At 28.1% G+C, this 14,265-nt stretch overlaps 1 protein-coding gene across 2 annotated transcripts in view; it reads left to right on the top strand.

The window, feature by feature from the left end:
• The window catches only part of scny (ubiquitin specific peptidase 36), a 71,132-nt gene that overhangs the window by 4,935 nt on the left and 51,932 nt on the right, over positions 1-14,265 (top strand). For both annotated transcript variants that reach the window (XM_075368058.1, XM_075368056.1), the window contains exons 3-4: positions 143-218; positions 8,379-8,492. In XM_075368058.1, the coding sequence (XP_075224173.1) occupies positions 143-218; positions 8,379-8,492 (190 nt within the window). The remainder of the gene's footprint in view (positions 1-142; positions 219-8,378; positions 8,493-14,265) is intronic.

Genomic DNA, 14,265 nt, shown 5'->3' with positions numbered 1-14,265 from the left:
AGAAATTATGATACAAATGTGTAGTAACTTATGTAATTATTCCATTTGTATTAGGAAATTAAATTCTTAATCTTAGGTATCATCTCTGGTTTTCAAAAGTTAAATTGTACACCATCTTTATTTATTTATGTTTGTTGTGCAGGCATTGTTTCATGTACCTGCATTTGTTAACTGGATTTTAAATGATAAAATACATTCGGCAAAGTGTGGAATTATTAGTAAGTAGTACTTTTTATTTATTGATTTATATTGTAATCTTTATATTATGAATAATGTATAATATGTAATAATATTGGTGGTGGTTACAATTTTATATTGAGTTTCAGGAAGGTCCAGTAGTTCAGAAAAAATAAATAAAATTATGATAACGAAAACAAAATCACGTTATTGAGTCACACATTTAAGTTTATTAGTAGGTGTAAGTCAATCTATTGTGAGTTTGATTGTAATAAAATATTGCAGGGAAAGGGTTATTTTTAAACAATTTTTTGTTTTTGCCTAATGTCTTTAAACCCAATTCAGTTAACAAAAGAAATTAATTAATTTCTAATTAAGCATCACTTTTCTCTTCTGGGAATAAAGGGATTTAATTGATGAGGAAGGTTTTGAGCCTTGTAGAGCAGGTTGTTGTTCGACCATATTTTGTCTGACGGGTTATTAAGAGAAGCCAGATGAACGAATAAATCTGTAGATTGCAGCACAATATATTAATATTGTGTTGCAATATATTATATTTAGAATATATATTTAGAATGCTGACTGAGTAGTTGGTACAAGCTGAATAGTAAAATTCTAAGAAATGGTTATTCTAGACTTATGATCTGCACAGCTGAAACATTCAAAAATACAGATGAGAGTCAAAATTGATTCTGATTCATGTTGTGTGAGTGTGCCCAGTTGGGTAAAATGTCTCTTATGTATAAGAGACATTTTATAATCATAAAATAGTTTATATTTTATGATGAGATAGTAACCAGTAAAAATCTCTTTACAACATTTTTTATTTTACAACTATATAAATTGTTCATACTTTTTTGGTTACTTTTTCATGAAGTCCTGAAATAATAGTCGTCCTGAATTAGTTTTGTTGACATGTATTTCTTATAATACTGTTGAAATCTTTAACAAATTTTTGATATTCTTTGTTACTTTTTAATTTATTTATTATTTTTGTGATATGGTCAAAGGTGAGCTAGGATTCATATAAGTTTGTAACTATTCTAGTACCTTTATTTACATTTAAGCTATTTAATTTATTTACCAATTCATAACCATTTTTTATATTAAATGTATTAGGTGATTTAATTTTATTCCTAAGAATTTTATCAATTATTTTGGATATAATATAATGGGACAGATTTAAAATTGATTAAAGGTCACATGGGAATGTTTAATTTTTGAATAATGATTTTGAATTTAATAACAAATATTATACACAAAAAAACCTTACCTATGGATGGTATTTCCACTATCAACAATTATGTACAGAATTATATTTACAAAAATATAATATTTACAGAATTATAATTAGGAATTATATTTATCAGAAATATATTTACAGGATTTTGAGAGTTAAAGTACATGGCATAAAAAGGTTTTAATATGGACGTAGTATGTTGATGATATTCTTATTATATGTAACCTGATAATAAATGTTGAACATCAAATAATATTAAAAAAATTAAATTCTACATTGAAAATTTAAAATTCGCATTTGAAATAAATAATAATAGAATGTTAAATTATTTAGATTTCAGTATCAAAATAAACAAGGTCAATCAAATTGAAACATCAGTATAATATAGAAAACCTACACCTAATAATATAAAATTTATAAAAAATTAATTCACCCTTGATCTCATAAAATTAACACTTGATAGAGCAAACAAATATACTCTTAATAATAAAGAAAAGTTAAATAATGAAATAGATGTCATAACACATATAGCAGTTGGAAATGAATATGATACTACATTAATTAATATTTATAAAAAAAACAACTATCAAAATAACTAATAATAAATAACCTTAAAAAATAAGTAACCTTACAACCAATACATAATAAGACACAAATGGGTGAAAAATTATACATATGTATTTATACACTAATAATATTGAAATCATTACTAAAACTTACAATAAAGAAATACTGAAACCTGTATGCAAAACAAAACTAATAACCACACAATAAAATGTTTAAATAATAATAATAATAAAAATAATAAAGTAAACAATCTATGAAAATTTATAAAACTAAATGTAATGATTGTGATGGTATTTATATAGGAAAAACAAGTAGATCCTTTAAAACTAGATTTCTTGAACATTATAGAGGTTAAAAAAATAAGAAATTAGGTTTATCTAATATGGTAGACCACCTAATAAACACCAGACAATAACATAAAGCATTTTTCGCCTTCCCAAACCAAAAAAAAATGAATAAACAATAAACATTCTATTTTGATATTAATACAAATTTAGAAATATTACAAATTAATAAAATTAAACATATTAGAAAAAAATACGTATGTAAATGCAAACAGAATTTCAATTGAATAAACCATCAAACAGTGTTTAATCCTTTGCAGTCCTTTTGTTGTAAATTAACAACTAGTCCAGAGTCAATTTTTTTTCCACTGATATCCCAGCCAGGTCCAATTTTTGTAGCAAGGGAAATCTCATATTTCTATCTTACCTGATACTTAATTTCTCTGGAGTTCCCAACAATTTTATTACATTATGATAGTTGGAAGTTTATTTTTAACTTGATAAATTTATTTTCATATTTAAAAAATTATTTTATTTCACTTATTAATAGGTAAAATTTAAACAATTATAATAAAATTGAAAAAAAACATAAAATAATGCAAACTACAAATGTTAATAATTATTATTCATGGATGATTTTTTATTATTATTTATAAAAAAAGTATGCAAAATATAAAAAAAAATGTTTAGTAATATTTTTTAACACAGTGATACTCAAAATGTTCACCAGGATTGAAGGGCTGGCTTTCGATTGCAAGTATTGCAGTAAAACAGTTTTTTTCTACCACTCTTCACCTTTTTATCACTACACACTGCATAGTCTTTAGGCTTATTTGATGCTCCTTTATAAATAAAGTGAAGTTTATTATTCAAACGCTTTTCAGTATCAGAATTTGAGGGTTGCCCTTCTCTCCTGATTACGGACATCACCAACAAGTTGATAAAGCAAACGTTTGTGAAACCTCTTATGAGTGAGAGCATTTTCATTTTGTACTTGTTTATCCCAGCAGTATAATAAATAGTAATTTACAATCTCAACCTCAAGCACCTACAAGAACATCTTTTGCCTCCACTTTATAGATTTTCTTACAAATGTTTTTCTTATAATGGTCACCTCGATCAACTGCACCCATCTTCGCCATGTAGTCATAAATTACAGTTGGTTTGGTTGAACTTAGTCGTATTAGTTTTGTTTATTCTTTGAACAGTCTGTGTGGTTGTGTTGTATATTGATAACGAAACAATCCATTTGTCTTTCTGTGCAAGTAACATCATTTTGGTGCCATAACGATGTGCAACCTGTTCATGAACTTTAATTTTTAACTTCTTAAGAATTTCAGGGACTTCCTTATGGTTTAACATAATAGTGTCAGTGGTATGCACTCATTACTTACAAAAGTTCAAGTGCTAAATTAGGGTTGGTGTAAAACTGATGGGTATATAAATGGCAATCTGAACACTGACTGTAAGGTACAACTTTATTGAGATGAAGTATTTGACTTGTAAAAGGAGTTGTGGTTGATCTAGAGCGTCTGTTGTTGCCTTCCCAAAGTAGGGAATAAATGAACATATATAACCACTCATGGAATCTGTTAAAACAGAAATGCATATCCCCATTTTTGTGGGCTTCATAGGGTTGTAGCATTTAAATTTAATTCTTCCTTGAAAACCCACAGTACTTCCATTGATAATGTATCGTGTACTGGAATAAAGTTTTCCCCACATTATTTAATAATGTACTCTGAAACAGTTCTTACCTTTCCGCCTCTCGAACAAACTCCTGCATTTGGCTGATTTGGAGAACATCAATGAAATGCCCAAAAAATTTTAAGGAAGTGATGTGCAAATACATCTAAAAAAATTACATTTTATTCTGCCATCATCAAATTCATTAATATCGGTTTTAGGATTTACACTCATAGTAATTATTACCCCCCCCCCCCCCCCCAATAAAGCTTTAATTTCAACAAGGGTGACATCCTTCCAGCACCACCATATAGAATATTGCCTAAGCAGCATTTTTTTTAATATTTTTTTTTTCTGTGATTGATTAGTTTCGGCAAAAATTTCAGACTTAATGAATCAGTAAAAAATAACCGAAAGTACTGGAATTCAGTTTTCACATTATTGTTGGGACGACCACAACACTGGACCACATCGTGGAACTGTAAATGAAAATTTGGGCAAATCACCATCAATTACATAGAAAAAAAATCAAGAATTTGATTACGAGAATTTCCAGCCATCTTTCATACCTTAACTTGTTTATTTTCATTTACAACATATATAGTAGGCTCTTCAATTCGGACTTTTTGTCTGAATTGAAGCCTATTGTATATGTGTTTGTTTACTAACAACATATTCAGATTAAAACTAAATAGAATACGATGTCAAACGAGAACTGCCTAAATGCTGAGTGATTCTTGTTGTTCAAGATTTACTGACATCTAAACATCATTGAGTGTTGCATGACATTGGACTGCTGTGTGAATTACATAATGGCGAGTGGTTTACGTCACTGGACCTGATGTGAATTTTGGAGTGTCAAGTATATTTTGACAAAGGACTGCAAACGGTTAAGGGAGATGGTCTTATAAAAACTACAACAGACAGCAGCATTTTCATTTTAGTATGTTTATTATGCAATAACAGAATTATTTCAGTCATGACTGAGGATGCGAAATCCCTTGAAAGTACATTCATGAAAAATTAAATTATGTCTTATATCAATATTTTGTACTACATGTTTTATTTAATAAAATTGAAATATCATTTAACAGTACAGAGGAATAATATGAATCTTAATAATATTATTAATTTCAATAAAATAATACACGACAAATTTCTGTAGAGAAAAAAATTGTTTATTCAGTGACAATGAAACTCTACATTTCAACATAGTCTCCGGCAACATTTAGACACTTGTCCCAATTTTCTCTGAGCTTTCTAATTCTTACAGTGTAGAAGTCTTTACCATGTTGCTTGAACCATTCGTGTTCTGCTTTTTTGACTGCTTCATTGTTGTCAAACTTGCTGCCGCGTAAAGTCTTTGAGCAGGCTGAACAAATGAAAATCGGGTGGGGCGAGGTTTGGGTTGTAAGGAGGATGTGGTAACACCTCCCAACCCTTCTCAAGCCTTTCTCCCATTCTCTGAGCGATGTGGGAGTGCGCATTATCATGCAAGAGAATCACACCTTTTGAGAGAGTGCCCTGATGTTTTTGTCTTATTGCATGTCTCATTTTTTGTTGGAGCATGTTAGAATGGTACTCACTATTCATGATATGTTGTTCTTCTAAATAGTCACTAAAAATTGGGCCTTGCAAATCCCAGAAGACCATCAACATCATTTTGTTGGCTGACACGTGAGATTTGAGTTTGTTTTTGGTAGGTAAATCTGGATGTTTCCACTCAAGACTTTGCCATTTGGATTAGAGCTTGAAATGGTGGTTCCAAACAATGACTTCTGGCGAATAATTCAAAACTTTTCATGGTCGATGAGGGTCATCTTGCAGTTGTCTGATAAGTTATAAGAGTTTTTCCACAGATTGATTTTTTGTTGGTTGAAATAAATTAGAGGGATGGGAACTAAACTTTTAAAAAGCTGAAAAATAGGATCACTGTAATATATATATATATATATATATATGTAAAAAAACAGATTGATTCACCATATATATTATATATCTATATATATATATATATATATATCTATATATATATGTAAAAAAACAGATTGATTCACCATATATATATATATATATATATTTGATTTACCATATTGATTGACCTTATATATTATATATGATTGATTCACCATATATATATATATATATATATATATATATATATATATATATATATATATATATATAATTTTAATGAAATTAATATTTTTAAGATTCATATTATTCCTCTGTACCATTAAATTTTATTAAATAAACTATGTAGTACAGAATATAAGACATATCTAAATTTTCATGAATGTACTTTTGTGGCATTCCGCATTCTCAGTCATGATTGCAATAATCCATTATTGCATAATAACAATTTAAAAATTAAATACTGAAATAATGAAATTGTGTATTAATTTAAATATTAGTGCTGTTATCTGTTGTTTTTATAAGACTGCCTCCCTTAAACACTGTCTGATGGTTTATCTAATTGAAATTTTGTTCGTATTTATATACGTAATATTTTTCTAATATATTTAATTTTATTTCATCTTTATTAATTTCTAATATTTCTAAATTTGTGTTAGCAAAATATTTTTCCCCAACTTTAGATCTTCTAATAAAAAGAAGCCCTACTGTAATTTTTATGACTGAAAGGAGTAAAGTTGGTTTCTTATGCAATTTGAGCTGGGAAATATGATAAAACAGAACCTAGAACTGTAACTCCAGTAGTTTTTTAAGATATCTGAAAACACAAAAAACTCAAAAGTCTGTGTCAAAAAACAAGTTTTTTAGTTTTGTAGTACAGTAATAGAATAGCTTTGACTATGTAGTGACTAATAAATGCAGAAGATTTAGTAACAATTAATAGTGATAAATGGTAAGAGAATAAAAAACCTCAGATACAGTGATAGTTCAAAATTCCCTCCTTCACAATGTATACAGCACCCTGACTGACAAAATGTTTCTGGTAACCTTTCCTATCATCTTAGGATCGTTCTGTATAAATTCAATAGCATTTCATATTTTAATGAGTAACTCTTCTTTAGTATTAACTTTTAAAAGTTTTTATTCACTGTATTTACATTAATTTTCTCAGAATTAAATTCTTTAAAGTTTTGTTACTAAATCTTGCGGATTTATTAGTTGTTATCTAACAAAGTTACTATTGTAACAAACCAAAAACAAAAAACCTGTACTTATTGGGTATACTGAAATCCAATTATGTACGCAACTCGACATGATAAAACTTATAATTTTTATTTTTAAGATTATTTAGACGAGGTTAGTGTGCGAAGGTTAATTAGATTATCTTGATTCCATGTAATGACAAATTGTGCACATATATCAACTTACATAACCTACACTCACTTTGCTTGCTAACCTCATCTAATTAATGTTAAATATACAAATTATATATATTTTACATATTTAGGTGGCCAGTAAAACTAGAACAAATAAAACAAAAAAAAATTGGATTTCAGTAGGGGTCCCATATAACCAATAAGTATCCTAAAAAACCTTTTTAACATTTAATGTGTTAACGTCGAATATCGTAAAAACTACTGGAGTTAAAGTTCTTGGACCTCTTTTATACTATTTCTCAGTCAAATTACACAAACTCCCAACTTTACTGCTTAATTTGGGTCTCAAAAATTACAGTAGGGCTTCTTTTTATTAGAAGAGCTGAAATTCAGGCAAAATATTTCACTGGCTGTAACTCGAAAACAAAAAGTTTCTATATTTATGTTTGTGTGAATGTTTTTCATTATTTTCACAAGTAGAACATGTTCTGAAAGTTTCTCCATTTCTTCGTGGTACACTGTGTAATATATATATATATATATATATATGAAGTAGTAGTAGAGTAGTGTAGTAGTATTACAGAATGGTATTAAAAATTGGTGGGTTGATAAGTTTTGAGATGAAAAAGTTTTAAAGTTAAACAATATTTGGAAAATTCTTATAATATTTAAATTAGGAGACTTTTTTTTAGCATTTTAAGTTAATGCAAGGATATGTAGAAGTAAAAACAATCATCAGATGGGATAAATATTAAGATAACATAGATGGGATAAAAATTAATTGCAAGTTTATAGTTAAAATATAGGAGGTAACAGATTTGTTCATGCATAAAGTTTTCTAAATTATGGAAAGGAATATAGAAGTTCTTCAAAATTGTGAAATCTTGCTTTACTTCAATCTTTTTGTTTAATATTAGATGCAGACTATGTTCACAAAATTATGAACTAGATTGGTCAATTCTTATGAATGTTAGATTTTATAATTTTTGTTTAACGTATATGACAAAACAGTATCATGAAATAGTAGAAAATATAGGATTACTAGTATTACATTAGTATTTAGATAGTTGATTTGTGTGTATTATATATTTTTAAGTGATTTTTAACTGTATAATTTATTTGTCATTATTTTAGATGGAACTGTTCACACAGAGTGTTTAATATGTACAGTTATGAAAACATTGCAGTTTTCACAGCGGAACTCAGGAACTCCAATAAAACCATTACAGATATATTCAAAATTGAAGTGTAAGTAGTAAATATTACATTTGTAACTATATTTAATTTTGTAGAATTTTTTCAGAATTGTGTACTATGTTTCATATATGAAATATACATTTGAGTGTGCGCACATACCTCCCTCTCACACACATACAAATAATGTTTTTATGTTTGTTTTTTTAGAAGCGCGCTTTTATTGTGTTCATAGTTTCTACTCGGTTGTATTATTAGTACATGAAAATTCAGGTAGACTAACAGAGAACTCACAGATTGAAATATGTGTTTTGAACCTTAAGTAATCTTGAATTTTAATTATAAATTTTGTACTTATGTATAACAAATTTATCGCGATAGAATTTATGATCAGATATAGAAGTAATCAGGGTACTTTATACGTTTTCTCCTAAATAAATTGTATTTGTTGGCTTTTATTGATCTCAGTAAGTAGTGTTATGATTGAGTTAATTGATTATATCTGTCTTATTAAAAAAAAATTAATGTAACATTTTTTAATGATTTAAGCCAACTGCCCAGATGACAAGAAAGATTCTCTATCTGATTTATTTTGAATTATCTTACTATTTTTCCCCCCGATACAAAAACCTTTTCAACACTTAACCATTTCCCTTCAATCAAATTTTTTTCATTCTCATTCATAATGCTACTTTGTAACATTATCTGATTTGTCATCATTTTTGTTTTCTATTAACATGAACAAATAATAATATAAATTATTTTTGTTTTAACTCAATAACATTCAACCTCCCTAAGAGAGTAACTCATGTTGTATGTATTTGAAAGTTTTTATCAAATATTGAGGTCACAGTGGATAAAAAGTCGGTTATGTTTTTAAGAAGTTGTTTTAAAATCTATAGTAATCTTAACTTTGAGAATCTAACTTATTTGAACAAAATAACTTATGATAATCTCTGTCTAATAAAATCTTTATGGTATAAAATCATTTGGAAAAAAGATTTTTCAACCAAACATCATATAAGTTTAAATTAAAATTAGGTACAAAAGATGAACTAAGGGCTGATGATAAGATGATCCAAGACATCTGTGATTATTTCATTAATAAATAAAATAAATGTTATTTTCTCTTTATTTTATTTTAATTGCTATTTATTAATTGATAAATCCAGCCAATCTCAAAACTGTGCAGTAGATATTCTTACCTTGTTGATTCATTGTTGATAGATTCAGTTTGATAAAAATTAACAACTGTTGGGTTGAGGTATCTGAAAACAGATTGATTGGAAAATAAAGTATGAACCAATAAGGTAAGAATATTTTCCTTCTACTTTATTTGTTAAGTGGATGCGTGGTTCAGATATTATTATTGAAGAAAAAGTATTATTTAAAAGAATGTGGGTATTCATAACATGTTAAAAAACGCATAAAATCCTAATGTAATATTTTTCTTATTGTGCACGATTTTGGAATACTGTTTTTTTTTTTGCTCTAATTATTATCTACTATTAAAAAGACTTAAAATGTGTGGTATTGTGGTTCTGAAACACCTTTTTGGAGCTATTATATGATCTGTCAGTGCAGTCACAGATTGACACTTAAGTGGTGCTTATCTTGAAATATAGTGTTTATTTGGTAGTAATCTGTATAAGGTAGTAATCTGTATTGGTTTCTCTTTCTCTTATGATCTTCTGAAGTTTGTAATTTTGAAGCACACTAAATTTTTTCCTGAAATTTTTTAAAATTTGATGAATAATTATCAGCTATGTGTATTGCATCAATCATTTAGGGTTGTTTTTGATTATTTTTTTGCATTTAAATAACATACTTGCTGACATAGTCTAGCCAGGGGGCTCTGCCCCTTTGTGTTTGTTCTCATTATATCCCGCTCCCTTGCTGTGTTCGTTACCCTCATGGTTGTGAGAATAATACTGATAAATAACAAAGCCTGAACAGCTAGATAAACCAGCAATAACAGCACAGCAACAGAAATTTATGCATAGCAACATTAATATAAAAAAATAAAAAACATGAATATACATGATAAAAATAAAACTATATAAAAGCCTATCCCAGGGAAGGTTCAGCTCCATTGGTTAGTATGAGAAGGTATTAAAGTATCATACAAGAACCAACAAACCAATTGCTTTCAAATTTTCAAGATTATATTCGTGTTATCCCAGGGATGGTTTTAAGCTACAGATTGAGGCCTCCTTGGAGGGGTACGAGAGGAATATCAGAGCTTTGTCAAGAAAGAGGGAAACATTGGAGGAAAGAGAGCTGTTCAGAGGAAAGAGACTTCCCAAGGGAGCTAAACCTTCCCTGGGATAGGCTTTTATATAGTTTTATTTTTATCATGTATATTCATGTTTTTTATTTTTTTATATTAATGCTGCTATGCATAAATTTCTGTTGCTGTGCTGTTATTGCTGGTTTATCTTTCAGTGGGGATAGATTTTTATAATTTCAGTTTATGTTTAATATACATTTTGCAAATTTCTCTATACTATCAGAAGTTCAAAATCATTTCTTTCCGTTTTATTTATTACTTGTTTTTGTTTAAAATGGCTGTTATTGTGTTCAAGCAAATTCAAATGTGTGTTTAAAAAATGAAGAACTTTGGATTAGAATCCATCATTTCCCATTAAAATTTGGATTCTTTTTTAATTAAAATGCCAGCCTGCATTCATTACCTATTTCTAGTTCTAAACATTACAAAAAGTTTCATCTTCATCAAAATGTTTGCAAACATATCACTTTTCAGGGTGTCATATCTCTGCTTCAAATTTGGGTTGACCTTACAGCCTCAAATGCCTCAAATTTTTTTTTATTCTCTTATATACATTCTTATGGACTACAGACTGTTAAACTATAGTGCAGAGTTTTGTGATTCATCTTAAATGAATAACTTTTGATTCTTTAGTAAATGCAATCCACATTATATAAACCCTTCTTTTCCACCTTCATTGGCCACTGTCACATGATCACATTTTCTTCCATTTACCTTAATGTGTTTATGCATTTTGCATCTGTTGGATTTGCTTTCATACTTTCAGACTAGAAGTGTCATTGAACTGTTTTTAGTAGATTTTATTTCCAAATAGGATACACCATCTTTTCTGAATTCAAGAACATTGTGATTGGTAGTTGTCTCATTTGACTTGATCTGTAAAATAACTATAAACCTCACTTCTTTCTTTTAAAGTGTGTTGATTACATTTTGTAATCTGAGTGTGGTTTTTAAAGCACAATTTCTCTGTATCCTTCGTGTTATATTTTATTAGTCAGTTGAATTGATTAGTTTATTAATCACTTTATTTTGAAGATTAAAAAGAAATGTTTTTAACCAAAATTAATACTTACAATTTTTTATTGAATCTTTTTTTAAAAATGTGTTAAGTTACTTTTATATTAATTGTAAATAGTTGAAAAATGACTTCACTAATCATAGTAAGTTTGGAAAATGCAGGTGCTACTTAGCGCAGATGCTATGTTGACCTGTTTCAAGGGGGCTTACTTTATTGTCTAAAGTTTTCATCATATCAGTAGAGTATTTGTACGTTTTTGTAATCTGCTTTATACCCTTATCTTATTCATGTTCTTTGAGAATGTGCCAGTTTCTGCTGCATTCCTAATATAAGAATTTGAAACTGTGAACAAACTGAAGTAATTTCTAAAGAAGGCTTGTAATCTGTTAACTTTAATATTATGTTCCTGATTCTGTTTATTTCTGCTTTATAAGATAATGACTTATGGTAGTGTAGCAGAAAGAGTGATTGGCAATTATTAGTAATAATCTGTATGGTATTAGAATTAGTGTATTGCTGTGGAAACTGTTAGTGCCAGACAATTGCCTCAAAGAAGTTGTTCTTGATTGAGGCAAAGCAGGTTAATGTACGGTTACGGTTTACCTTTTGTCATCTGGTGATACTTAAATATGTTGCTTGGGTAACTACTCTGTATCACTATATTACAGGCTTTGTTTCCTGATTTGGTTAGAGCCTGTTATATTTATTTTTTTACAGAACTATTAGATATATAACTTTTTCTTAGTAATGAATTTTTACATTTACTGTCATTTTATTCTTGAATTTTTTTGGTTTCATATACAAATTGTTGTCTGCTTTTTTCTTTGCTAATATTCTAAAATTTGTTTTATGTGTGATACTTTGTATTGCTATTTTTCATCTATAAAAAAATAAAGTTAAATTAAAACATCAGACTTGTTTAGCTTTGTAAAGTTTGTTGTTGGTGCAGTTTGTCAATTTGAAATTTCAGATTGCTCTCATGTTTGTTTCCTTCTTTATTGTCTTAAGTAGTATTCTGGTAGTGCTGGAAAACCTGAAAGTACCGTTAGGATTTTTATTTACATACATTTTTACCTTCTCCAGAAAAAAACCTTCAATAAAATAATTAAGCACATCCATTTGCTTATTATTTCTGTGGTAAAACTTGTCCTTATTGCTTTACAGAGCTTAACACATTTTGTTTTTAATTTTTTCTTTGCTGATATTTGACATTATGTTTATCTTGTTCTGCTTCAGTCACTAATTTGGCAATGGTGAAGGGATGTATGTATACATTTGATATTGTATTGTGTAGATTGTTTATTTTACAAATATGATTTATGTTTTGAATGTATGATTATATTTTTACAAACATAAATCCTGGGTGCTGATGAGAGGTGTATATTTTAAAATCTTCTTATTATCTTAAAAACCTCAGTGGTTTAAATGTTAGGATTAATAAATATTGAACTTAGCTGAAACTCATATTGGTTTGTTACGCCTAAATTGAAAATATCTACAAAAGGGAGAGATGATCATGCGCGCACAGTGTTGTATGAGATACAAATTATATTTACCACTGGATTAAATTTTTAGTGCTACTAGTAACTGCAATGATGTTCTGTTAATCAGCTCCAAAAGATTTTGTGGAATCACAATATCTATGTGTTTTGTAAAAGTAAGTCACTACAATTTTATAGTATTTAGTGATATAGTATACTATTCTTTTTTACAATATTTGTATTCTTATAGTATAGAGGATTATTATAATATTTAATTATGGGTATTGTTACGTTTGTCATACTGATAGTTATATTACAGGTTTATGCAACTTGTTATTAATATTGTCATGGTGTCATAAAATTATTTGTATAAGTTGCAATTTTTATGATTGCAGGTTTGACATTATTTCCGTTAATTAATAAGGGGTATTCCATTCTAATTCAACAAAGGATTAGTGCATTACTATTTTTGATTTTGATAACACTACCCACCTTGTAGTGCTAAAAAATATTTTTTTATATTTAAAAAAAATTGTTTTCTTCAGTAATATACTATTTTCTAACTCAACTTACCAACAGGTAAAAACAGCCATTTTCGTCATTTTTTTCATGAGCTGTAATTTTACATAGTATAGAAGGTCAAAAACCTTTTTGACCTTCTACTTCTTTTACCTGCTACTTCTTCTACCTTCTTTTACTTTTTTGGAAAAAGTAAAGAGGAACTTCATCTTAGTGTACTCAAAATTAATTTTGTTACGTTACCAAATCTTGTAATGTTTACTGAAAATGTGTTTACAAATTGTTGTTTATTCAAATTTTGGGACCAAAATAAATAATGAAGGGCTTTGGGTAACAGGCCTTTTTTTTACCTTTTTAGTACTTATAAAAAAAAATTGGACTGTTACAGTGTTCTTCATTAAAAAAAAAATGGCCACCAAATCATACGATTTTGAAAATTTTTATTTTTGGGGGCTAAAAACCATATGTGGGACAGGTGACAAAAATCTGAAATGTTTACGGCAGTAAGTTTTTTTTATA

This window comes from Lycorma delicatula, chromosome 6 (genome assembly GCF_047948215.1).
Source record: "Lycorma delicatula isolate Av1 chromosome 6, ASM4794821v1, whole genome shotgun sequence".
In the NCBI taxonomy this organism is placed as follows: domain Eukaryota; kingdom Metazoa; phylum Arthropoda; class Insecta; order Hemiptera; family Fulgoridae; genus Lycorma; species Lycorma delicatula.
Note: the sequence above shows the minus strand (reverse complement) of the source record. Positions and strands in the feature narration are given on the sequence as shown.